Source organism: Equus przewalskii, chromosome 3, assembly GCF_037783145.1.
Source record: "Equus przewalskii isolate Varuska chromosome 3, EquPr2, whole genome shotgun sequence".
NCBI lineage: Eukaryota > Metazoa > Chordata > Mammalia > Perissodactyla > Equidae > Equus > Equus przewalskii.
The window spans coordinates 116,906,474-116,932,658 of record NC_091833.1 but is presented as its reverse complement, the minus strand read 5'-3'; the positions used below and the strand labels follow the sequence as shown (position 1 = coordinate 116,932,658).

General features: G+C 46.0%; 1 protein-coding gene across 4 annotated transcripts in view; it reads left to right on the top strand.

Moving 5' to 3' along the window:
- RGS12 (regulator of G protein signaling 12) overlaps nucleotides 1-26,185 on the top strand; it is a 132,766-nt gene that overhangs the window by 18,359 nt on the left and 88,222 nt on the right. For 3 of the 4 annotated variants that reach the window (XR_011538379.1, XM_070613442.1, XM_070613443.1), the window contains exon 2: nucleotides 14,187-16,167. The exons of the other annotated variant lie outside the window; for it this stretch is intronic. Coding sequence is in view for 2 of the 3 variants with exons in the window: in XM_070613442.1 (XP_070469543.1) it covers nucleotides 14,287-16,167 (1,881 nt within the window). In the remaining variant the exon portion in view is untranslated. The remainder of the gene's footprint in view (nucleotides 1-14,186; nucleotides 16,168-26,185) is intronic. 4 annotated transcript variants of the gene reach the window in all.

The window sequence follows — 26,185 nt, the reverse complement described above, 5'->3', positions numbered from 1 at the left end:
GCTACCACGAACAAGGAACAACCGTGTGAACAGAAAGTCTGCAAAAATGCACAAACAGCAGGGCTGGAGGGTAAATCCAGGGCAGCTTCCTCTGCAGAGCGAGGGGCCAGGGGATGGGCTCTCCACAGAAGAGCTGGGAGACCACGAGGGTCAACCAGGAGGTCCCGAGAGGCGAAGTGTGGCATGGAAGGAGAGAAGACACTGGGGCAAATTCAGTGAAAAGTCTGTTCATCTGTCACTGCATTACCACAAAGGGCAACCAGGGAGGGTTTCCCCAAACTTGTAGGGTGTATTTGGGGTTGTATGTCTTAAATTGTAGTTTATGTGGAAGACAAAATTTTCTTTGGAGAACCTTGGAGGCATCTGAAATTGAAGCTAGATTTTAGCATTAGGTGGGCTATTTGGCCTCATTTAACTTGAAGAAAAAGGCGGGGTGGTATGAGCACTGGACATCTGGCCGGAGGAAGGCGAGGGAGGCCTGTGGGATGGCATGTGTCTTCTCTCTGAAGGAGAGCAGGAAGGGGGACTGCACAGGGTCTCCAACGGAGGGTGAGTTTGAGGGGTCGTGAGTTGGCCAGAGGAGCGTTGAAGGGTCGACGAGAGTATTGAGAGCCCCTCAGGCTGAGGAGCATGATTTTGGAGAGGGACCCAGGTGCCATGTGGCATGACAGCCCTGCAGCATGTGCTATGGAGAAAGCCCATGGTCAGTTCCTACAGGCTGGGGTGCCCGGGTGGGTGCGGAGGACATGTCAGTGGACAGGAAGGCTCCTGTGGACTGCAGGCCCAGTGAGGAGGGCAGGGTGGAGGGAGGGGCCGCAGGCCGGGAGAAGCAGCAGGGCCAGTGGGGCGGGCCCGAGGGTGGTCATGAGGCTGAGGTGAGAGAGGAGCAGGCTGGCCACGGTGAGGAGGATAAGGCCTTTGGGGTGAGCAGTGGAGGGACAGAGAAGGCTGGGACTGGGCCATCCAGGGGAATGGAGCGTGTCAGGTAGAGGAGGATGGTAAGGTGGGCTGGGGGGACGGTGTGCCACGGTTGAGGGAGGCCTCGTCAGGGGTAACCGAGGCACTGCCTGGGTGCCCAGAAGGGTGGGGTGAACTTAGGTGGAAGTCAGGGCCCCAGGAAGAGGAGGAGGGGATGCTTCCAGCAGAAGGTGCATTGAGGTGTGGACGTGCAGAGTGAGGTTGCTCGGGAGAGAATTCTCAGCCAGCTCTTAGGCCATGGGGTCACCCGTGTGGGGAGGGCGTTGAAGTTCAGAGAGGAAATGGGGCCTCAAGGGAGAGGGGACGGGCCACAGAGAAGGGGTCCTTGCCTGGGAGAGGGAGCTGACGGTGCCGCTCTGTGGAGCTCGGTGGGTGGGGCTGCCTACCACCAGAGGGTCCCTGCTGGTGTGCTGTGCCTCTCAGGTCCCTTGGGAGCCAGTCATGCTGCACAGCTGGGGAGCCAGCACCCCTCAGGAAGCTGCTGCCATCAGTAGCCTCCCGGTTCTCTTGTCCCCAAGCTGAGAAGTCTTTGCAGGAAGGCACTGTTGTTCCCTCATGTGGCAGCCCTGTGCCTGGCCCAGTCCCACACACAGTTGGCGCTCAGTGACACCATTGACCGGCAGGTGAAGGGTCTGCACTGATGAGGGTGGGTCAGGTGGTGAGTGGTGTTACAAGGACCCTTTAAGGATAATAGCGTGGTGAGGCCGTTGATCATTGGTGGCAGTAAGTAGCCTGGAAATGGCCTTGGGGAGCCAAGAATCTGCCAGCTCATCCTCTGGCTTCATGGACTCCTGCTGTGTTGGGATGGGCAGGGCCCAGGTTGGTGTAGCTCAGGGGAGGCAAGGAGAGTGGCTTTGGACTCAGAGAGCTTTTCAGGGTCAGGTGGTGGGCTGCTAGAGTGGGTGGAGGGTGAGGCGGCTGGGATGCAGGGACGGTCGGGGGTGTCCTGGTGTGTGTGTCTGCATTGGGGATGTGTTGGGTCTTCCGTCTATGTCCCCAAGGTGGGTGTTGGGGGGTGGTGGTGCCTGGTGGGTGTTGGGCACCATGGGCAGTACCAGAGTGGTGGCTGGAGGTGGCTGCTGAGACACAGTGGCTTTGGGGGTGAGTACGAGGGGCAGGGGTCTGTGGGTGAGCGTGTCCCGGTCAGAGAAGGTGGCATGGTGCCACCAGGCTCCTGCACTGACTGGGGACAGGCTGATGGGGTGTCCCCAGTTCTGGAGGGACTGTGGAAGCAGACCGCGCCTGCTCTCTCAGGCCCAAGGCCCCCTCTGCTTCTAAGAATTCTGCTGTGTGGGGATAGAGAAAACTGAGAACAGCCTGGGTCCAAATCTGCCTCTGACACCAGTTACCTGTGCAGCCATAGACAAGTTACTTAACTTCTCTCTGCCTCTGTTTCCTCATCTCACAAAATAGAAATAATAATCGTACCTACTTCATAGTGACATTGCTTATGGACTCACGAATTAATATATGCAAAGTCCGGAGAACATCCCCAGCCTGTGCCAAGTACCATGTGTGTTTCCCTACTGCTAGTATTGTTCTTGTCTTGTTCTTATTCCTGAACTTTACCTTTCTCCTCAGTGTGTTGGATGCTTTCTGCCTCATTGGAAGTACTCAGTTTCTCTCCCTCCTGTCGTGTTTCCTTCCACTGTTGCTGTTCTTTATTGCTTTGGTCTTTTGGCCCCCATGCTCAGCTCAGGGCCTGTTGCACTGTGAATCTCTGTGAACTTTGGTGGCACAATCATGGAGAGCTGGAGTGTCATACTCACAAAACGTCCCCTCTGTGTGGGCAGAGATGGGGCTGAGCCACATGGACGGGCATCACTAGTGCCATGCTTGTCGCCTCCCTGGAATGGCTTTCCCGTCTCATCTGCCAGCAGACTTCTGCTCCCTGTCCAGGGCACCAAGCATGCAGCGGGGGCTGGCACTCGCTCTGCTCCCGAGTGAGGCCGTTTGAAGGGCTGGGACATTGCCTGGAATGGGGTGGGCACTCATTCAGTGGCTGTGAGCGGAGAAATTCGTCAGAATGGGACTGTGTCTAGCAGACGTAGACCTTGGAGAGGAGAGGGAAGGTCATGGCACCTGGCACTTATGCCTAGCTCCTGCCAGTCTGAACAAGGAGTGAGTGAAGCAATGTCAGTATCATTTGGCCGGAATCGACTGATCCTCCTCGTTGGGTGGGGGGAGAGTGGAGACTCTGTGCTGTAGCCGTCTGTGCCATTAGGAAGCTGTCGCTTGAATGAAGCATTTCTTTCCGACCTCAGTTACCTTTTCTGCAAAGTGAGGCAGCTGGATTAGATGATGTTTTCATCTGCTTGGCCTGCTATAACAGAATACCATACATGGAGGGGCTTAAACGGCAGACATTCATTCCTCCCAGTTCTGGGCTGGGGGTCCATGATCAAGGTGCTGGCAGGTCACCTGTCTGGTGAGGCCCCACTTTCTGGTTCACAGATGGCCGTCTTCTCGTATCTTCACATGGCGGAGAGACAGAGTGTGTGGGAGGGTGAGATCCTGTGTCTCTTCATCTTTTACAAGGAGGTTAATCCCCTCACAAGGTCTCCACCCTCATGACCTCATCTAAACCTAATCACTCCCAGACGCTATCACTTTTGGGCTCAGCATTTCAACATGTGAATTTGGGGGGTTGCAGACTTTCAGCCAACAGCAGATGATCTCAAGATGTTTCAAGTGTTGCCCCTTACGTCAGAATCAACTGGAAGGTATGGGGGGGTGGGGCTTTGTTAAAGCAGGCGGCTCCTGGCCCCTCCCCAGACCTGCCAACCCAGAGCCTCGGGTGGAGGAGAGGGCCCAGGAACTGGTGTTTCCGTAGTCCAGGTGGTGGAATTGCCAGCTGAAGTTGGAAACTAGTGTGCTATGGTTTCTTTTGGATTTCACTGTTGGTTCCACTAGTTTTACTATTTGTTGATACAGTTTAAGGAAAAATTAAGCTATAGGCTGAACTTATAAAATGTGTTATGGGTATTACTTATAGAATTAGTTATTAGAATTATTAGAATTAGAAATAATTTATTTTTTAATTTTTTTTTGTGAGGAAGATTGGCCCTGAGCTAACATCTGTTGTCAATCTTCCTCTTTTTGCTTGAGGAAATTGTGACTGAGCTAATATCTGTGCCAATCTTCTCTATTTTATGTGGGATGCTGCCACAGCGTGGCTTGATGAGCGGTGTCTAGGTCCATGCCTGGGATCTGAACCTGCAAACCCTGGGCCACCAAAGTGGAATGCATGAACTTAACCACTATGCCACCAGGCTGGCCCCAGAAACAATTTATTTTTAATTACTTCAGGGACATGACGGTAAGAGAGTCTAATAGAAATATTTGGTTAAACCATATACGAAACTATTATTTGAAATTGTGTCATACAGTGTTATGACTCCATGGTGCTCAGATGAATCATAAAATAATTCTGCATATAAAACTAGGAAATCATTTCTTTCATAGGGGCAGCATCTATTATTGTTTGGAAGAGAAGGCTAGGAGGTCTCTTGTGACTGGAGGAAACCAGCAGGTCTCACTGAGCTCTGTCCTGGAGAATCCACAGTGACAAGACTCTTGCAGTAACATCAGGAACAGCGGCCACTTTGATGTGTCATGTCTGCCAGGAACCGGATCCTGTCTGAGCATTTTTTAGATGGGTTATTTCATGCATCTACTCTATCCCCCTCCCCGACCGATAGGGTGATTCCCCTTGTACGAGTTTCCTGTGGCTGCTGAAACGCGTTGCCACCAACTTAGGGGCCTAAAACAGCACAACTTTGTTCTCTTACAGTTCCAGTGGTCAGAAGTCCCAAGTCAGTCTCCCTGGGCTAGACGTCCACGTGTGGGCAGGGCTGGTCCTTCTGGAGCCCCGGGGAGAATCTGGTTCCTTTTGTGGCTTCTAGGGGCCGCCTGCATCCCTTGGCGTGTGGCCCCTTTCTCCGTCTCAGAGCTGTGGCTCTAATCTCTGCTCCATCCTCGCGTGGCCTGCTCTCTCGCTCTGACCCTCCTGCCTCCCTCTGATAAGGACCCTGTGGTGACATGGGGCCCACCCGGGGAACCCAGGATCACCTCCCATCTCAGATCCTTCACTGGATCACAGCTGCACCGTCCCTTTGGCCACGTGAGGTGACGTCGCAGGTTCCAGAGGTTAGGATGTGGCATCTCTGGGGGCGTATTCAGCCCGCCACACCCTTTTAGAAGATCCAATGAGAAGACCCTAAAACACAATTCTTGGCCAACATGAATATAAACATTTTTAATGATGAATATTAAATAGTTAAATGTCTAGTCATAATATTTAAATGATTAATTTAGCACCAGTTGGATATTAAGTAATATGGTAATTTAGAATTAAGTTGTTCTTTTTTCACTCTTACGTATCATAAAATGATTTTATTCAAACATGCATCCTGCGTAGCGTCGTCTTTGAAGCTGCTCTTGGAGTCGTCTAATAATACACTTTCCCTTTTGTCTAGTTCTTTCACTTTGTGTGTGTGCAGAAATTGCTTTGGATTATGCTTCTGTTACTGGAAACTTTATCCCAAGACGCAAGAATTTCTTTTAACAACTTTAAAACAATTATTTCAAAAACATACCCTCTTTAAAAAACATATTCTCTATTACATTTTGGGTCTTTACAACATAAACACTTACTGTATTGCTTTTTAAAGTGATCTTTAAAGGGTTTTGTGTGTAGAAAGGACTTCTCACCACAGGCCTGACTGCGGGCCCCGGGAGCCCGTGCGGGGCTAGCCCTGGGCTGGCGTCAGGAGCCCGGATGTCGGGAGGGCTCCCAGCACTCTGCCTGATGTGAGCGGCTCCTGTGCCTCACCTGTTTGTGCAAACAGTGCTGTCTGTGCTGATGCCCCTTTCCCCCTGGGGGTCTGGAGTTGGGGGCGTACCGGGCAGAGGGGCCCACAGGACCAGCCACCAGTGAAAGCCCTGGGTCTGAGTCTCTGACGGGCTTCCCTGGTGGACAGCATTCCACATGTGTTGTCACAATCCTCTACTGGGTGAATTGAGCATGTCTTGTGTGACTCCCCAGAGAGGATTTTGGAAGCTGGTACTTGTATCCCCTGGACCCATGTGCTTTCTCCCTTCACTGACTTTTTTGTTTTTGTTTTTGTTTTTCGTGTGGAAGATTAGCCCTGAACTAACATCACCGCAAATGCTCCTCTTTTTGCTGAGGAAGATTGGCCCTGAGCCAACATCTGTGCCCATCTTCCTTCTCTTTATATGTGGAATGCCGCCACAGCATGGCTTGATAAGTGGTGTGTAGGTCTGTGCCTGGGATGTGAACCCAGGAACCTCGGGCCACCGAAGCAGAGCATGGGAACTTAACCACTATGCTACCAGCTGGCCCCTCCCTTCACTGATTTTGATTTGTATCTTTTCAGTGTAATAAATGTTAGCCTTGAGCACAACTGTATGCTGAGTTCTGTGTGTCCTCTTAGTGAGTCATTGAACTTTGGGGTGGTCTTGGGGACCTGACACACGTTAGTTTTCGATGACAACCAATATTTTCACTTATCAAGTCATCCCCCTGGAATAATTGTTAGTATTAAATTTCTTTGCTCTTTTTGGTTGTTTTGTCTGTTCTATCAGGTGACCTCTGTAGTATTGACTGAGGCTGTTTCAGACTAATATGTTTTCCCCATGTGGTACTGTTACAACCTACAAACATAGGCTCTTTCCCCGCCACACAAGAGGGGCCAAATAAAAACTGAAACACCAGGCTATGGCAAAAGAAAGGGCTTTTATTTCGAGTGATATCAGCCGGGAGACGAGAGTAAGCCCTCAAATTTGTCTCATTTCATCTCGTCTCCCCAAAAGAGGGGAGGTGAGGGGTTTTAAAGCTTTGTGAGGAATGTGGCTGCTTGTGTGGGGGGGTAGTCAGCGGCCTTGCTGGTTGGTGCTTTCCCACCAGCCTGCATTCGACCTTGGGATGCTGCTTGCAGGGAGGAGGAGATGATAAGGAACCTAGGTGTGTGACTTTGGCCATCTGTCTCCATGGCAGATAGTGGATTCTGGAGCCAGGGAGCCAGAGAATAGTGCTTAGCCTTGAGCACAACTGTATGCTGAGTTCTGTGTGTCCTCTTAGTGAGTCATTGAACTTTGGGGTGGTCTTGGGGACCTGACACATGTTAGTTTTCGATGACAACCAATATTTTCACACAGAGAAAGAGTCCTTTGGTTTTAACCCCACATATGCTGGGTTTAATGTAGGGGAAATGATATCAGGGCTGGCATCAATTCCCCCCTATTTTATGCTCATTTCTCAATCTTGAGGGATTTGGGGCAATGACTGATCTAGCAACTTCTCTGAATCAGGGCGTAGGTTATTCCATCTCATTGAACCAGTCTTTTAATAAGGCAGTAATGCAGTGATGCCAAATTTAGGCCTGTATCATGTAAGTAACTAACTAGGTATTTAATAAGTATTTTTAGAGAAAGGAAATGGTAAAACAAGGTTAATGGTTGGAGCAAATTATAACCCAGTTCCGGAGCCCAGGGGGCAGCCAATCAAGATTCCTAGAAGTCAGAGTCAAAGCATCTTTTGCAGTTTGAAATGTCTCTGATGGTGTCATCAGGCACTCAGGTATCTTTCTGAGTGGCTTACACAGCAACAGACATGAATCTTTCTTAAAGTTACATCAAGTTGTCCAGCTTGAGTTTGTAAAGCTTCAGGAAAAAGGGCAGATTCAATTTTTAATGATTTCAAGTGAAAATGAAGGAAAAAACAGAATATTAGTTTGGAGGTTTATTATTTCAGATATTTCAGGAGACTAGAAGAATTTAGGATCTAGTTGAGTTTACAGATATAAAACAAAAACTTCAAAGACAATTAATGGAACCAGAATCTAATATCCATGAATGTGTATTATAGTTTTTATTGAAACATAATTTTTCTCTAAAATCACCCTCAATTTTACCAAACATAGCCAAATTAAGACTAACTGGTTTACAAAATAAGTCTAGTTTTAATAAATTTGGCCCAGTTATATACATAAGTACAGCAAGAATAGCAATTGGTCATATAGGCTCTTTTAAATCTGCTTTGCTGGAACTTTTTACAAGGACTCTCAGATTGAACTTTAAAGGCTTCTCGAGGCAAGGAAAGCCAGACCAAAACTTGTCATCAGATTCAGCCTGCAATACCTACAGATTTGGGTGCATTCCTCCCTTCACTAGGTCCCCAAAATATTGAGGTTCCAGGGTCCTGCCCAGTGACGCAGCGGTTAAGTTCACACATTCCATTTTGGCAGCCCGGGGTTTGCTGGTACAGATCCTGGGTGTGGACATGGTACTGCTTGGCAAAGCCATGCTGTGGCAGGCGTCCCACATATAAAGTAGAGGAAGATGGGCATGGATGTTAGCTCAGGGCCAGTCTTCCTCAGCAAAAAAGAGGAGGATTGGCAGAAGTTAGCTCAGGGCTAATCTTCCTCAGAAAAAAAAAATATTGAGGTTCCTTGTATCTGCCAGAGGGAGTGACATTCTTTACTCAACCTTACCAGATTCTTGGGAACCCATGAGCAAGGTACCAGGCCAATATTTCCAAGTGGCTTTATTTCAGAAAGTCAACCTTTGTTCCTCAAATGCTGTCTGGTCATATCCAAGTCTGTATATTTCTCTCAAATATGACATTCCAGTCAAAGCCTTGGTATTATAACCAGTGTTTCCAATTGTGTCCTGTTATAAGAAGAACAGATTCTTGTTGAACTTATACAAACAATTATAGAGCCATGGAAATAAGAATATTTACTCACTAAGAATTTCCAAATTCTGGAGGGATAAGGTAAGGAGAAAAAGATAAATGGTGCAGTTTTATTTACAAATGTATAATTTCATCAAATTGATATAAGTCATAGTTAGCATAAGGGAAAGGAAGAAAAGATTTTCTTAAATCTGAGAAAACAAAACACAAAACATTAAAAAAATAAGCAATATTTTAAACAAGAAGTCATAAAAATTCTAATTATTCTCATCAGTTTATTTAGTCCCGTGTAGTTGGTTCTTGATCTTAATCTTCTGTCAGCAGTTTTATGAAGGCATGAGTTTCTCTGTTAGAGTTCTGTAATTTCTTACCCAGTTTAGTTTTACAATCTGAACGTTTATCAGAAAGCTGTATTCTAGAGTGAACGTCAGAGTCCTTTCCATGAACTTTTCTGAAAATAAAACATACTTGTAAAAGCATCAGGGTAAAACAACCGTCTATAAATAAGCAACTATTTAAAAATGGCAATTGACAAAGAAACTTGACTATTTCTGTGACATGTAATGCTTTAAAATAACCAGAATTATGACTGATAACCAGGACAGATTAGAATTTTAGTAATGTTATACAATTTTTAAAACATTTACATCAATAACATTTACCCATATAATATGATAGGTCCCCATGAAGCAATGTTTAATTATCCCTTTAACCATGGTGACAGTTAAAGAATTTTAGGCAAATGCAGAGAATTAAATAGTTGTGAGAAAAACCTCAGCATCTGTGATTAAGGACCTGACAAAAACAATGTAGGAAATTAATTTTGATAAAACATAAAATCCTTATCCTTTTGGTAGATTATTTAAAGAAAAAAAATCTTTTATAATTTTTTTTTTTTTACCACAAGCAGACTAAAAGTTTAGGAAAGTTATCTTTTTAAGAAAGATAAGACCAAGTTTTAATTTTGTACCAGTTTACTTTTGACATTTAAATTTATTTACTTAAGTAAATTTATTTATTTATTTATTTATTTATTTTAAAGATTGGCACCTGGGCTAACAACTGTTGCCAATCTTTTCTTTTCTTTTTTTTTTTCTGCTTTTATCTCCTGTACATAGTTGTACATCTTAGTTGCACGTCCTTCTAGTTGTGGGATGTGGGATGCTGCCTCAACATGGCCTGACGAGCAGTGCCATGTCCGTGCCCAGGATCCGAACCCTGGGCCGCCGCAGCGGAGCGCGCAAACTTAACCACTCGACCACAGAGCCGGCCCCAGTAAATTTATTTTAATCTTAGCCAACTTGACCGTACATAAAACTCCTCAGGGTTTTGCTTTTCTAAACCTTTTGTTACTTACTTTTTACATTCAGAATTTGTCCCAGTTTCCCTTTCTTCCCTTTTAGTACATTAGGACAAATTTATCTTTTTTTCACCCAAAAAGCAAAAATACTTTTATTTTTTATATGTTTTTACTGAAAACATACATTTTACTTTCCTTCAATGCAAAGATTTTTTTTCTTATTAATTTTTAATAGCTTTAATTATATATGTTAATTAGAATCTTTAACCCTTAGAAACCTTAATTTCTAAGTAAAAACCAACTAAGCAATTATAAACTTTTCTTTACGTTAGCATTCTGTGGCTTGACAAATTTACAATTACCTTCTATAATTTTTGGAAATGTTACTCTATAGTAATAAAACACAAGGTGTGTATGCTAATAGACCCAAACATGTTTTAGATTTTCTGTAATAAGAAGCCAAAAGTAGTTAGACATGTTCAGCAATAATGTTTCAGTGTTCTATCCTATCCAGAAATGACCAGATATTCAACAGGTTTTGTCATTTAACTTAACTTAGTAAAACTATAAAGTTTGTTTCCAAAAAAATTTTGGAAGCTGTGTTTTTTAAGTATACAGACCACAAAACGCAGTTACTTTACTCAGACACTTTTACCCATTTTCATCTATTTAAACTATTTGTTTTAGCAATCATGTTAGATTACTCTCAAAGACACTGTGTGACACCAAAGCAGTGAGCCGTCACTTAAGTTGTTTTAAGTACATACATCATAACACATAACTATTAAAAAGTTTCTCCAAAAACACTTGTCCTTTTACATTTATTTAGTTTACATGGTCTTAACAATTATATTTAGATCGTCTGCGAAAACCTCATGAGACATTAAGCAAAATCAGCTATTATTTTAAGTTATTACTCTTGCTGACGAATTTTGTAGCAGAGAGAATATGACCTCCTTTGACCAGTAAACCCAGGCTGTGTGTCTGCATTGTATCTAATGCTGATAACTTTGAGGACATGCCTATTTTAAATCAAGCCTGCAAACTTAAACAGACTTTTATTTACCAAAGGTCATTTTATGTCATGTTAAATAACTTTGTCTTTTAGAAGATTCTGTATATTAATTAAAGACTGAGTTCCATTGTGAGAGGTTTTGAATCCTCTCTTTTAAGGATGACCCCTAAGGTGGACTCATCTGAAACAGAGGTTCCCCAGAATGGCCATTATGATTCCAAGTTGTCTCAAAGTTTACTTATTTTTGCGTGTTTAATTTTAGATCAGGAGTTTCAGGGGAGTTGAAGTGGCGCATCTCAGAGAATAGAGAGAAGCAGCAGATTTGGCTTCGGGCGCTGGCATGTTTAAGTATTTAATTATTTTCTCTTAAAGAGGCAGTAAAGTATTTCTGATTTTATTTAGAAGCCGCAAAAGATTAAAACAAGCTTCCCATTGTTGTGGCTGGCTTTTTCCAATTGCTTACATCAGTTTGGGTAAACTGAAATTGCCCCATTTTGGCCATTTTAAAGTGAGATCTCCTTTAGCATGCTTAATTAACATCGGCTGAAGGGTGGATTTCTTATGCTTCTACAATATCAGGGAGGGGAAACCTACCCTAATGAGACACAATGTTTATCCCCACAAGGTAATCTATAATACAATAAGACAGAAGAGATGTAATCATTTTATATAAAGCCCATTTAAATATACCAGTTTTTACAAACCTTTAATGTTTCCAACGTATACTTCTAATTATAACTTACATTAGAATTCTGTTAACAAGTTTTAGTATTACAGCATTGTGTTGGGGGAGCATCCCCAGGTAGACATAACATCTATTCCCCAAAAAAATCCAGGCAAAGTTGACATAACCTCTTTATATAATATTAGCTTAAACACTTTAATTTTTATAGTTTTACCAACTTTAGCAACCTAACTGTTGCCTCAAACAATCGTTGGTCAGGTTTCTCACTGTGATTTTAGCCTCCTGACTTATTAAATTTTGTTAAACTGGGGTGAATAAAACAGGTTTGATGTCTTTTAATGTTGGGGGGCTAAAATGGGGGTACCCTTTAGCCCATTCAACCTTAGCCAGTGTTTTAATAAAACCTTTCTTTTAACTTTATTTATGTCTGTTCTATTTACCTCATTTTCCTTTTTAATAACTAGTTAAAGATTTTCATCCTGTGGGGATGAGTCCTGTGTCTCTTTCCTTTTTGATTTCTGTTTGTTAACTTAATGTTTTCATTAGCATCTGTGAAACCATAACAAGCTGAGACTCCAAGTTTGGTTAAGTTCTTAAGACTAGTCATTGTATTTTCCTTTTAATTTGGCCTTTTCATAGGTACCAATAAAACAGCTGTTTATGAAAAGAGCTCTCTAAAAATTTTCCAACTTAAGGATCCATTGTTTGGCCATATTCTCTCCAGAGTTTAAAGAATATTGTGGCCATGTGTTACAAAAGAAAATCATACCTTTTAGACATTGGCTTATAATTAGACCATCTACTCAGAATTAACCCCAATGGGCTCTGCTTGGGGACAGACAGCATGTTTCCCATTCCAGTACATAGAGACAGACAGACATACAGACCCAGACAGAAAAACCAGACACCAGTGAACCGGTTCCCAGATTGAGGGTAGAATGTCTTACAACTATTCCCACTCTGAATGTACGCCCAGATGGCCCCTCCATGAAGGGAATGTACCCCAGATGGCCCCTCCATGAAGGAAAAGTACCCCAGATGGCCCCTCCAAGAAGGGAAAGTACCCCAGATGGCCCCTCCATGAAGGAAAAGTACCCCAGATGGCCCCTCCATGAAGGGAAAGTACCCCAGATAGCCTCTCCATGAATGGAAGGGACCCCAGAGGAGGGGAAGGAAGTTCACAGGCGTCCCCGAGGCGACTTACCCTATTTCAGAGTCCGTCGACTCACCAGGATGAACAAAGAAACAAACAAACACACACACAAATCTAGAGCCTGTTTCCTTGCCATAAGAGAGTGCGCCTAGGGTCAGCGGTGCCGGGCTAGACGGAAAGTACTGGGGACAGTCCCTAGGGCAAATCACCTAGGCAGCTGCCCGACTGCTTCCCAGGAAATCCCAGTTGGCCTGGGGCCACGGAGCCACGGGCAGGAGCCTGCTGGCTGGCTCCCCAGATTGTTACCGCATACAAACAGGTTCTTTACCCACCATACAAGAGGGGCCAAATAAAAACTGGAACACCAGGCTTATGGCAGGGAAAGGGTTTTTATTTCAGGTGACATCAGCTGGGAGATGAGATTGAGCCCTCAAATTTGTCTTGTTTTATCTCCTCTCCCTGAAAGGGGAGGCGAGGGGTTTTAAAGGTTTGTGAGCAATGTGGCTGCTTGTAGAGAGGCTAGGGAAGTCAGTGGCCTTGCTGGTTGGAGCTTTCCCACCAGACTGTGTTTGGCCTTGGGACACTTTGCAGGGAGGAGGAGGGGATGTTAAGGAATCCAGGAGTTTGTCTCCATGGTGGATGGTGGATTCTGGAGCCGGGGAGCTGGGGAGTAAGCAGGGAAAGAGTGCTTTGGTTTTAACCCCACATATTCTGGGATTAATGTGAGGGAACTGATATCAGGGCCGGCATCAGTACCTTGTTCAAAATAAATTAGTGGGGCGCACAGAATATGAGAGAATATAAGCTGACTTCCTATCCTGAGGGAAAACTTCTCGTGGAGGGGGCTTGCGATCAAAGATGGAGCTGGATCAGGCATCCCTATGTCTGTAGCCAGGACTGCTTTTCACTCTGACTCTGCCCCTCCATTAAATGCAGACTTGGATGCATTGGATCTGTGGAGGAGCCTGAGAGCCCCCCAGGATGCTGGGCTGCTAGTCCTCGGACCACACTTTGAGTAGTTAGGGTTTCGAGGTCTCTTCTTTTTCCATCCAGTCAGGGAGGAGAAGAGTGCCAGGAGGCAGATTCTGCTGGAGTCCTGTATTCCTCAAACACAAGGCAGGATTAGGCTCTGAGAGAGCAGTGTTTTCTACTTTGGAAGGAAATTCTTAGCCTGACTTTAAGATTTACTGCTTCTCTTTCATTTAACATTTATGTGGTAACTAGAGACTCTTTCTGTGATGGTTTTTGTTATGCATTATCTTTTTATGTTTACGTAATACCAGTAAGTAAAAGAAATATGGGCTTTTCAATAATGAGCTGTTCATTTTTCTTCCTTAGGGCACTATTTCAAGAAAAAATATGGTAGCATCAAGTTTTCCCTGAACTATGGATCCCCTGGAATAGTGAACTATGCTCCTCGTCTTAGAAGCACATCGAGATGTATAGAGCAGGGGACACGGCAGAGCGCCCGCTGCACGGGACGGCGCCCCCTCGCATGAGGAGTGTGGAGGTGGCCCGAGGAAGAGCAGGGTACGGATTCACCCTTTCTGGTCAGGCTCCTTGTGTGCTCAGCTGTGTCATGAGAGGGAGCCCTGCGGATTTTGTGGGCCTCCGCGCTGGAGATCAGATATTTGCTGTCAATGAAATCAATGTGAAGAAAGCGTCCCATGAAGATGTAGTGAAATTGATTGGGAAATGTTCTGGTGTCCTACACATGGTGATTGGTGAAGGCATCAGCCACTTAGAGTCCTGCTCCAGTGATGAAGAAGTTGGATTTTATGAAGGAAAAGGCTGGCTGAGGCCCAAACTTGATTCTAAAGCATTAGGTATCAATAGAGCAGAGAGAGTCGTTGAAGAAATGCAGTCTGGTGGAATTTTCAATATGATCTTTGAAAATCCTAGTCTTTGTGCAAGCAGTTCAGAGCCCTTGAAATTGAAACAAAGATCCCTTTCAGAGTCGGCCGCTGCACGATTTGACCTTGGGCATGAATGTATAAATAATCGGACTTCCAACCTGCTTTCTAAAGAGGAAATAGCAAAAGTTATTAACGATGATTCGGTTTTCACTATTGGACTAGAGAATCATGAAGATTTTGGATTAGATGCAAGTATTTTAAATGTTGCCATGGTCGTAGGCTACTTAGGTTCTATTGAACTTCCTTCCACAAGCTGCAACCTGGAGTCTGACAGTTTACAGGCCATCCGTGGCTGCCTCCGGCGCCTGCGGGCAGAGCAGAAAATCCATTCTCTGGTGACCATGAAGATCATGCATGACTGCGTGCAGCTCTGCACCGACAAAGCTGCTGTCCTGGCCGAGTACCCAGCCGAGAAGCTGGCATTCAGCGCTGTGTGCCCAGATGACAGGAGGTTTTTTGGGCTTGTGACCATGCAGACGAGTGATGATGGGAGCCTGGCACAGGAGGATGAAGGTGTCTTGCGGACTTCCTGCCACGTGTTTATGGTGGATCCAGATTTGTTCAATCACAAGATCCATCAGGGCATTGCTCGGCGGTTTGGGTTTGAGTGCACGGCTGACCCTGACACCAATGGCTGCCTTGAATTCCCGGCGTCCTCTCTCCCTGTCCTCCAGTTCATCTCTGTGCTGTACAGAGACATGGGCGAGCTGATTGAGGGGGTACGGGCCCGGGCCTTTGTGGATGGGGATGCAGATGCCCATCAGAACACTAGCACCAGCAGCAACAGTGACAGCGGCATTGGAAATTTCAACCAGGAAGAAAAGAGCAGCCGGGTGCTCGTTGTCGACCTGGGCGCCAGCTCGGGCAGGCATGGCGCCAGCAGCAGCACCTGGGAGGGAGTGGGTGGCAGGGGCTCCCAGCCCTGGGGCGCCCCCTGGAACGGGGCCTTCTCCCATGACCCTGAAGGGGGACCCCTGTTTGAAGCTGCCTCACAGGGTGACAGGTGTCGGGACTTCACTAAGCATTTAGGGCCCGCCTCTCACGTGGAGGTCCCCCCGGCCTCCTTGCGGAATTCAGTTCCTCCTTCCAAGAGGGGTGCTGTGGGCCCTGGTGGTGGTTTTGGCCAGCGGTGGCTTCCAGTTCACGTTCTGCAGGAGTGGCAGTGTGGACACGCCAGCGACCAGGAGTCTTACACGGACTCCACCGACGGATGGTCCAGTGTCAACTGTGGCACACTGCCCCCTCCTATGAGCAAGATTCCCGCGGACCGCTACAGGGTGGAGGGCAGCTTGGCGCAGCCCCTGCTGAGTGCCCAGAAAAGGGACTGGTCCAGGAAGGCTTTTGGGATGCAAAACATTTTTGGTCCGCATCGAAATGTTAGAAAGACTAAGGAAGACAAAAAGGTAAGCCTGTTAGGAGTGGTTCAGCAAAATTGAGCTTGATTTTATAACTTAGTCAATTACTGATGCAATGGTGGCACATTAATGCTAAGTTCTCTGTCCCAGCCTCCTCTGGCTGCCCTGTGGCCTCTCTCGGCTGTCACAGGACGTTTGCTTTGCTCCTGTGCTGCAGGCTGTGTCTTGCCCAGGAGCCCTCTGGGCTCTCAGCCCCAGCACTGGCCCTGGCCCTGCCGGCTCTCTTGGCGGGTCCTGGGCAGGACATCCGGGCAGGACAGGTGGTAGCAGAAGGGCCGTTGACTTCTTACAGCCCCGCATGAGACCCTCCTCCCTCCTTCCTGCCCTTTCTGACTGCGGTGCCTGGGAGGTTCTGTCCCTGCAGCTTCTTTGAAGTCTGTTTTATCTCTGGCCCCAGAGTCTTCGTCCCAGGGTCTGAGGTGAGAAAATTCTTGAGACACGGAGACTGTTCACTTCAGGATGGGGAGCTTCACCGTGGTGTTGATCCTTGCACTGTTTCCTTCATCAAGAAATCCTGCTACGGAAAAACGCCAGCCGAATTCAACAGTGGCTAGTGGCTCAAGCTCCTTGATCATTGAGGACGAATATCAAACAGTTAGGGGGCCATGCTTGGTGTAGCGCGGCTCTAAAATCCCCAGGTCCTTCAGTGTCCCTTTGGGATGTGTGTCTGCCCACACAAGGGCTCAATTTGGAGCTGGAGGTAAGGAATCACTATAAAGGACTCTGCTTAGCAGAAGGGCTGGGCCAGCGGTGCTGGCGGTGCAGCTGCGAAGTGGTGTGATGCTCCGTTTGGAACCGGGAGGGTCTGTGGCTGGGTGAGAAGAGGATGGCACTTAGCCTGGCTTGTTTCAAAGGAACTTTCCTCAGAGGACTTTCACAGTGTTAAAAGACCTTTTCAAAATATGTTTGTTCACATTTTTGTTCTCGATAGCTGAAAAATCTCATGAGAAAACCCTCTAAAAGCCGCTGGCTGGTTAGGGCTGGAAAGCTGTGGGGCGGTAGTGTTTAATGAATGTTGTGTTCAAGATCCATCTCCTTCCCAAGTCTTACTATTTTTCATTATAAAACACATTAAAGAAAATTTAAGCTTGGGGGAAAGGACAGATCTCCTGCAGTTTTACCTCCCCGAAGTGACCATGGGTAACATTTTGATATCTGTTAAGTACAGATTTTTGTTTGTATAAACATAGTTGTAGTCATATGGGTTTCCAACTCAGTTCCTCAGCTGACTTGCTGGTGGGAGTTCTGCAGTTGTGTGGCCTCCCCTCCTCTTGTCCTGTGGTCTGAACTGCAGCAGGCTGGATTCTTAGGGTAGTGCTCCTGCCCCTGCCCCCTGGGCCCACCTGTAGTGTGGGCAGGAGCTTCAGCCTGGGCTTCCCTCTTGGGTGGGGCTGGAGCTGGGGAGGGAAGGCCCTGGAACGTGGCTAAAATATTATTCGAAATTGGGAAAATCACCATCTCTTGGAATGCGTATCCTACAAATGGATTTTCTCCATTGCCAGTGTGTAAGTGAACAATGACATTGATAGAAATCAATGGTGTTTGTATGGTTCTTTGTGGACTGTGGTGCAACTTCATATCCATTCTCATTGAGTTGGAAGTGCCCTATGTATATGCACTGTAGAGCACTATGCTGTCTTAGATTATATAGTGGGGTTCTGACCTCAGGAAACCTGAGAGACGGGGATGCTGTGGTCCCTAGTCTACAAGTGTGAAGTGACCAGTCCTGGAGAGGTTAAGTGACTTATCTAAGGTTTAACAGTCAGGATTAAGCAGGGTCATGATTCAGACCTTGGGCTGCTTGTGTTTTTTAAAGACTTAATTTTTTTAGAGCACTTTTAGCTTTACAATAAAACTGGGAGGAAGGAACAGCTATTTTCCACATACCCTCTGCTCTCAAACATGTACAGCTTCCTCAACTATTAACAACCCCCACCAGAGTGGTGTATTTGTTACAATTGATGAACCTCCATTGACACATCATAATCAATCACCCAAAGTCCATGGCTTCCATTAGGGTTCACTCTTGGTGCTTTATGTCCTATGGGTTTGGACAAATTTATAATGACATGTATCCAATCATTATGGTATCATACAGAGTAGTTTCACTGCCCTAAAAATCCTCTGTTCTCCACCTATTCATCTCCCCTCCCACCTACCCCAGCCTGGACCACTGATCTTTTTACTGCCTCCATAGTTTGCCTTTTCCAGAATGTCATATAGTTGGAATCATACAGTGTGTAGCCTGTTCACATTGGCTGCTTTCCTGTAGTAACATGCATTTAAAGTTCCTCCGTGTCTGTTCATGGCTTGATAATTCATTTCTTTTTAGTGCTGAATAATAGTCCATTGTCTGGATGTATCACAGTTTATTTATCCATTCATCTACTGAAGGATATCTTGGTTGCTTCCAGGTTTTGGCAGTTATGAATAAAGCTGCTTTAAACATCTGTCTGCAGGGTTTTGTGTGGGCCTAAGTTTTTAGCTCTTTTGGATAAATGCCAAGGAGCAGGATTGCTGGATGATGGTAAAAGTATGTTTAGTTTTATGGGAAACCGTCAAACTGTCTTCCGAAGTAGCCATGCCATTTTGCATTCCCACCAGCAATGGTGGTGTCAGTGTTCTGTATTTTTGCCATTCCAAGAGGTGTGTAGTGGTATCTCACTGTTGTTTTAATTTGCACTTCCCTGGTGACAAATGATGTTGAACATCTTTTCATGTGCTTACTTATCATCTGTATATTTTTTTTGATGAGATGTCTGTTAAGATCTTTGGACTATTTTTAATCAGATTGTTTGTTTTCTTATTGTTGAGTTTTAAGAGTTCTTTGTACATTTTAGGTAACAGTCCTTTATCGGACATGTCTTTTACAAACTTTTTCTCCCATTCTGTGGCTTGTCTTCTCATTCCCTTGATATTATGTTTCTCAGAGCAGAAGCTTTTAATTTTAATGAAGTCCAGCTTATCAATTCTTTCATGGATTGTGCCTTTGGGGTTGTATCTAAAAAGGCTTCACCTACGTTCTGCTTTGGCAGCCCGGGGTTCACCGGTTCGGATCCCGGGTGTGGACATGGCACTGCTTGGCAAAGCTATGCTGTGGTAGGCATCCTACATATAAAGTAGAGGAAGATGGGCACGGATGTGAGCTCAGGGCCAGTCTTCCTCGGCAAAAAGAGGAAGATTGGTGGCAGATGTTAGCTCAGGGCTAATCTTCCTCAAAAACATAAAAAATAAAAAAATAAAAATAAGGCATCACCAAACCCAAGATCATCTAGTTTTTCTCCTGTGTTATCTTCTAGGAGTTTTGTAATTTTTTATTTTACATTTAGGTCTATGATCCATTTTGAGTTAGTTTTTATGAAGAGTGTAAGGTCTGCGTCTAGATTCGTTTTTTGGATGTAGATGCTCCAACACTGTTTATAGAAAAGACTGTCTTTGCTCCATTGTATTGTCTTTGCTCCTTTGTCAAAGACTGATTGATGACATTTCTGAGGATCTTTGGCTTCTTTCTAATGTTCTTGCACCTTGAACAAAAATGTAAAATGTAGGTATTGGCTGCTGTTGCACTGCAACAAGAGGATGGAGTCCTGTGATGGAGCTGGCACGTCTGGTGCTGGAGCGCTGCAGTGGGGCAGTCACTGGTTCACAGTGAGCTCTGTTCCTTGTTGGGCCTGGGTGGGGATTCTGGGAGCTCATCAGGCAGAGTATGTTTATTTTCATTTTACTGAGAAGGAAAGTAAGTTTATGCATATTAAATGACTAGCCCACAGTCAAGTGGCAAATAAGTGCTGAGACTAAGACAAACTTAGGGCTCCATGTCACCTCCTACATTAGTTTGTATGACCTGTAATTCCTTTTGCAGTGTGATGGGACACAATTTATCTGAAAATAAGTAGTAATGAATTGTGTTTCATTGGGTTCTTGCTATAATCTCTCTGAAATTTATCAGTTGCTTTTTACTTTGCTATACGGGTTCCCCTGTGTTATGAGCTCAGTCTATGAGCATCCCTTGTTGGACTGGCAGAAGCTTCCAGAGGTCGTGAGGTGGGTCTCCTGGCCTTGCCTGAACTGGCTGGAGGCTTGTCAGGATGAGCAGAGGACAGGCCAGGAAGGGATGAAGGAAATGCCCAGGAATGAGCAGAGGAAGAGGCAATAGGAAAGGGAACTGGGGAGATGCTAGTGGTCGTGGAATGTTGAGTAGTTGGATGTCCTCAGTTACTCTGAGGTCTTCTCCGTGGTAACAGTAGCTTCAGTGTCTTGCTGTGCACAAAACCAGGCTATATCAGTCAGGGTCCAGCCAGGAGACAGAAAACACAGCAGTGATTTGAACAGGGAAAATTTAGTGTGAGGAATTGTTAACTAGGCAAAAGGTGGTTAACTGCTAAGAGCGCTCTAATGGAAGGTAAGGTAGTAACTGCAGAAAGGGGTGGAGGGAAACGTGACAAGGAAGAGACTAAAACTCAGAGGAAAAGGCCCTGTAGGCTGAAGGAGAGCCCCCAGAGGGGAGGTGTGACACTACTCCAGTGCACACCTCCTGAAGACAGCCAAAACCAGAAATGAACTGTTCAGACTTGACACTTCCCTCTGGGGCCCTCTGCTGGCAGAGCCTGCTGCCATGCCAGCGGGCAGGGGAGCAGTGCAGTCTGCAAGGGCCAGCCAGTATCCCGTGCTGGCAGAGAAGGGTGGTCTGGCGCTGAGGCGATACCCTGCTGACTGGCACGGCACAGCCGTTTGCCACCCAGCATCCATATGCACTCTCTACACAATGCAGTCTTCCGCTCAACAACCGAGCGACGTGGGTGGAGCCTCCAACAGGATGCAGCTGCTCTTTGCACGCGCGAAGACTCTTCTCTCTAACACAGACAGTCATTATTGTTGTTGCCGTTTGTCGTGGTGGGGGCTTTTCTGAACTAATTCTGTAACGTGCATTCTTTGCTGTGTGTGGCCACATGGTCTCTGCTTGGTTAGCTTAGTGGTCAGCTAATGACTGGATAGAGATTTCTTTAGATGCCTGGAACCAGTCGGTCTTCCCGTCTGTGCTGAGGAGCTCTGAGTGCGTGTTGGGGCACACCTTCAGTGCCCAGCCAGGCAGCTGACAACTCTGCCTTGGCCTTCACATCCTGCTTGTGCAGAGCCTCTGGGTCAGCCAGAGGTGAGAGCTGGGATCTTCTCAGGCCTTTTGTGAGCTTGCACAGTCCTGGACATGGGCACAGCCCTACAGTGGCTTTCTAGATTCCTGGCAATGTGGTGGAGCTTTTCAACCCCCCTAAGGACGTCTCATTCCCCAGCTTTTCCTTAAGCCAGCCTTGGTCACCTGTGCCCATGAGGAGTGTTTCCTGTGACCATGGGGCAGCTCTGGCCTGGACAACCTTGTGAGCTCCTCCTCTAAGTGGGCTGCAAGCACAGCTGATCCCAGGCCTGGGGAGGGCCCCTTCTGGGGCTATTCTTCCCTCGGCACCCTCTCTCAGTCCTAGGATGGATTCTGGTGGCCTCCTTACACGTTGCTGATTGCTTCCATGTTAGACTCGTTAACTCTATAGTAAATCTTACCTTTTAAAGTACTGGCACACAGCCTTTCTTATTTCTGTATGCACAAAAGAAAGCCAGCTATTAGAAGAAATATGTCACTGCACTGTCACCAGTTGGTCTCTAAGTCCTATCAGTTCTGTGTCCAGATAGTCACCAGATTCATCTTTTCATTACTCTCCTTTCCCAGTGCTTTTGTCACTACCTTCTTGGTCCTTTAGCTCAATCCAGATCTCGGCTTTCTGTAACCCCTTACTGCTGTGGGAGCCCCGAGGGAAACCAAAGAGAAGGTGTACTTTTCCCACTCTGCCCACTCGGGGAGGCACCTCTGCCTCAGGCTCTTTTATTATGCTAGTGCAGTGGGAGGTACACGGAGATGAGTGTTCGGCATTTGGACCTCTTCCTGGTGATATCCAGAGCCCTCCCCATGATACGCTGACCCAGGTGATGCTCGAGAAGCTGACCCCACCGCAGCAACACGTCCTCGCGTGGGGAGGAAGGAAGGTTGGGGCTGGGAGTTGGTGCCGAGCACTTGTAGACTTGACCGAGTGTATGAAATTGTTGAACAGAGTTGAGTAAGGTTTACTAACGGGTGATCTTCCATTTTGTTTACTTTGCTTTTCTTTCAGCTTAATGTCTACGGCCAGTTGAAGTAGAAGTTGGTACTAACGGAGATAAAATTTAAAGTCTATGACTAACAAAAGGGATTGGTGTGAAAGGAAGAAAATTCAAGATTTCGAAATGCTGTCTATATCATCAAAAATGATCGAGTTATGTTTAATTTGAATTAAGGATATTTAATTCTGCTTCTTTGAAAATTGATACTCTAAGAATAATATTAATTAAAATATCTGGTTAAGTAGCAAAATCCATGTTTGTAAACTTTGCATATGATGGATTTTGGAAATTTTTAAAATGAAAATATATTATTTATGATAGCATGTAAAGGATTTATTATTATTTTCAAATGAATTAAATATTTAAAAATTTCTCAGTTTAGGGGCCGGCCCGGTGGCGCAGTGGTTAAGTTCTCACATTCCGCTTCTCAGCAGCCCAGGGTTCACCGGTTCGGATCCTGGGTGCAGACATGGCACCGCTGGGCAAAGCCATGCTGTGGTAGGCGTCCCACATATAAAGTAGAGGAAGATGGGCACAGATGTTAGCTTAGGGCCAGTCTTCCTCAGAAAAAGAAGAGGATTGGCAGTAGTTAGCTCAGGGCTAATCTTCCTCAAAAAAAAAAAATTTCTCAGTTTAATTTTTAATATGGAAACTATCAATAGATGAAACCCATGAAAATAAAAAGAGTATACAGGCATCCTGAGACCGCAGTGTCTGAGGACTGCGGCCCCTGGGGACACTCACCTGCGTGCAGAGGGATGGACTTTCAGGAGGAGTCATTTCTAAACTGGCAGCATTAGTAGGCACTTAATAAATATCTTCTTGATTGAATAAAAATACTTACTGACAATGGAGTGAAGTAAAATGTGGCATTTCCGTACTTTGGAAATGCGTGCACTCACTTACAAGTACTGTGAGTTTCAGCGCTGTAGCAGGTGGACGCGAGCGGTGGCCACGCAGCGTGAGGGACGCTGTCCCGCTCGGGAAGGCTCGGTAGGCCGTCCGGGGCTAGCGAGGCGGCCCTTCCTCAGGACCCAGGTTCCTTGTGCTGGGTTACTGCCATCCTCCGTGTGTGGCCTCCACCTGAACTCGAAGCTGGCTGCTCTGCACATGCAAAATAGCTTCACGTCCACATCCAGCCAGCCAGAAGACAGAAAGGAGGTGTGGGGTCACAGGGCCAGTTGTGCACGTCGTGTCTGCTCTCCTCATTGGTCAGGCCTGGTCTCGTGGCTGCAGCCTGCTGCAGGGAGGCTGGGGCGCCTGGCCTGTAGCTGCCCGGCGTGTGTCCGGCTCAGATGCCCATCATGGCGTCAGAAGGTCGAGAGTGGTTACGCGCTCTCTGCCGCAGTGGTGGGTCTGGGTGTTACCGATACAGAAAGCTCCCTAAGGCACATGCAGGTCACAAAAATACACACATTTAATATTATCTGGTTTTTGTGTAAAAAATTTCAACTCCTCTCAAATAAACTTATACATTTCAAATAAACGTATGTTTATAGATAGAAAAAATTCAAAGGAAGCACTCCAAACTGATAGTAGTAGTTACCTCAGGCATAGTAAGTGAAAACTGGGAAGGGTCCAGGACATTTTAATGTCATCTTGTGTTCTTCTGATTTTTTATTAAAAGAATATGAAGTTATTTTGCTTACTAAAAATAATTCCTTCGAAGAAAAAATAATTATTTTTCTTAATTCTTTTAATAAGAATGAAGTGAGGCATGGCATTGGAAGCTCTAAGCTGAGTTTCTGTGGCGTAGCTAATGATGGCGCGTCAGCTATCAGGCCGGGGCAGTACTGGATGCAGCAAACAGATCTTGTGCAGTTTTCCTAGTACAATGAAAGGAAGTTGTAAAATAGATCGTAAAAACAATCTGGAGAATACTAAAAAGGCCACAGCTAAGCCCTCATGATTGAAATCTCTCTGAAAAGAGCAGCTCTAATCATTATCCTGTGTAAACGGTGCCAGTGGGTGACATGGCGTCCCTCTCTGCCCCAAATCCAGAGGCAGGGGCGCAGACCATAGCAGCAGCGGGCGTGGAGCGCCAGCTGGTCCGTGCAGCCCGGCTGTGGTGAGAGGAGCGCCCTCGGGTCCGCGCTGGCGCGGGGTCCTGGTGCTTCCTGCAACCGCTCGGTCTCCGTCCCCGCAGCGCTTGCTCCGCGCAGGGAGCGCCTTTCCACAGCGTGCGCTGGCCTCTCTGGGGGCTCGGCGCTGCGTGGGAATGCTGCGGTCAAGGCTGGTCGCGGGGCTGGGAGCAGAGGGGAGAAGCACTTGGCCCACCTCGACTAGACAGGGCAGGGCTTCCCGGGGAAGCTGGACGGGGTCCGTAAGATGGAGAGGGGCGACTCTGAGGTGGAGGAAATGGGAGCAGAGTCACAAGGCGTACCACCACTTATTGTTCTCCTTTTGTTTTGTGTGGTTTCCAGGAAAAGTGAGAATATTCAGAGCTAAGTGACCACCATGTTCCTGCTGGAATCAGAAGTGTTTGAATCCCATTAACAATATATTGATTAGTTTTGCTGCTGCTTCAGCTTTATAAAAATAGCTTCATAACAGTCTTCCGCAGCTTGTTTTTTAATCATTCATTATCATTTCAAAGATTTGTCCAAGATATTATCTATAGCTGTAGTTCGTTCATTTTAACTGTGTGTGGTTAAAATGTGTTAACCATTGTGTGAATATACCACTACACACACACGCACACACAGAGCCGTTAAAGAAATGATGATAATGCTATTGTGAACATTCTTGCACATGTCTCCAGGTGTGTATATTAAGGAATCTCTTGGGGTCTATCCAAAGAGTGGAATGGCTAGTCTGTAGCAGTATTCATTTTTGCAGGTAACGGCTGGGTGTTAGGTTTTCAGTATCTACATTTGTTCATGTTGACAGTAGATGCCAGGTTTCTGGAGCAGGGCCAGATTTAATTACTGGCTTGTACTAACCACGCTGGTTCCCCCGAGCCTCTGCTTACCCCTGGGTGCAACGAGAGCCATATCCGGTGTCACCCTACACATACTGGTGTTGTATCGTAGGCAAGGAACCCCAAAAACAGGAATCTGGGAGCTTATACACACGCTGTCTCCTTCCTCTCTTGAGACGGGGTGAAAAATCTTTGTTCTTTAAGGAAATTCTCCTTCAAGACAGTGGGGAGAATCTTGGGTTTTTCCTCTTACCCTTTGCAATGTAGGCAAACATCTCCAGGAGGAATGTAAGACGAACTTCTCCCAGGAGACGTTCCAGGTCTCACCTGTCTGAAATGTGAGAACATGCCCGTGGGAGATCAGTCTCCTGACATTTGCACTGTCTATCCCCTCATCATTTAACTGCCAAGTCTCAAGACCTGGAGACCAGGTCCCAAGTCTCAGTAAAATTTGCTCTGAATGCCCTAACTGTGCAGAAACATGCTATTTTCCCCACAGTCCCACACTAGTTAGTGTAAGAGCTCAGATTGCTTCATATCCTCATCAAAACTTGCCATCGTCAGACTTCTTAATTTTTTGCCAATCTAGTAGTTGCAAAATGGTGTCTCACTGTGCCTTTAATTTGAATTTCCTTGATCATAAAGATTCTGGTTTCCTCTTTGTTGAGGGACCAACTCAAACCTTATGCCCATTTTTCTGTTGGGTTGTCTTTTTCTCTTTGATTTGTAGGAGTTATAGGTACTGGCTCTTAATCCTTTGCTGATTCTATGTATTGCGCATGGTGTCTTCCCACTTTGTGGTTTGTTTTTTTCGCTTGCTTTATGGTGTCTTGATGAACGAAGTTCTTGACTTTAATGTCATCCAACTTGTCAATCTTTTCTCTCGTGGTTTGCAGTTTTGATGTAACACATTCGTTACTATCCTGAGGTCAGAAAGATTCT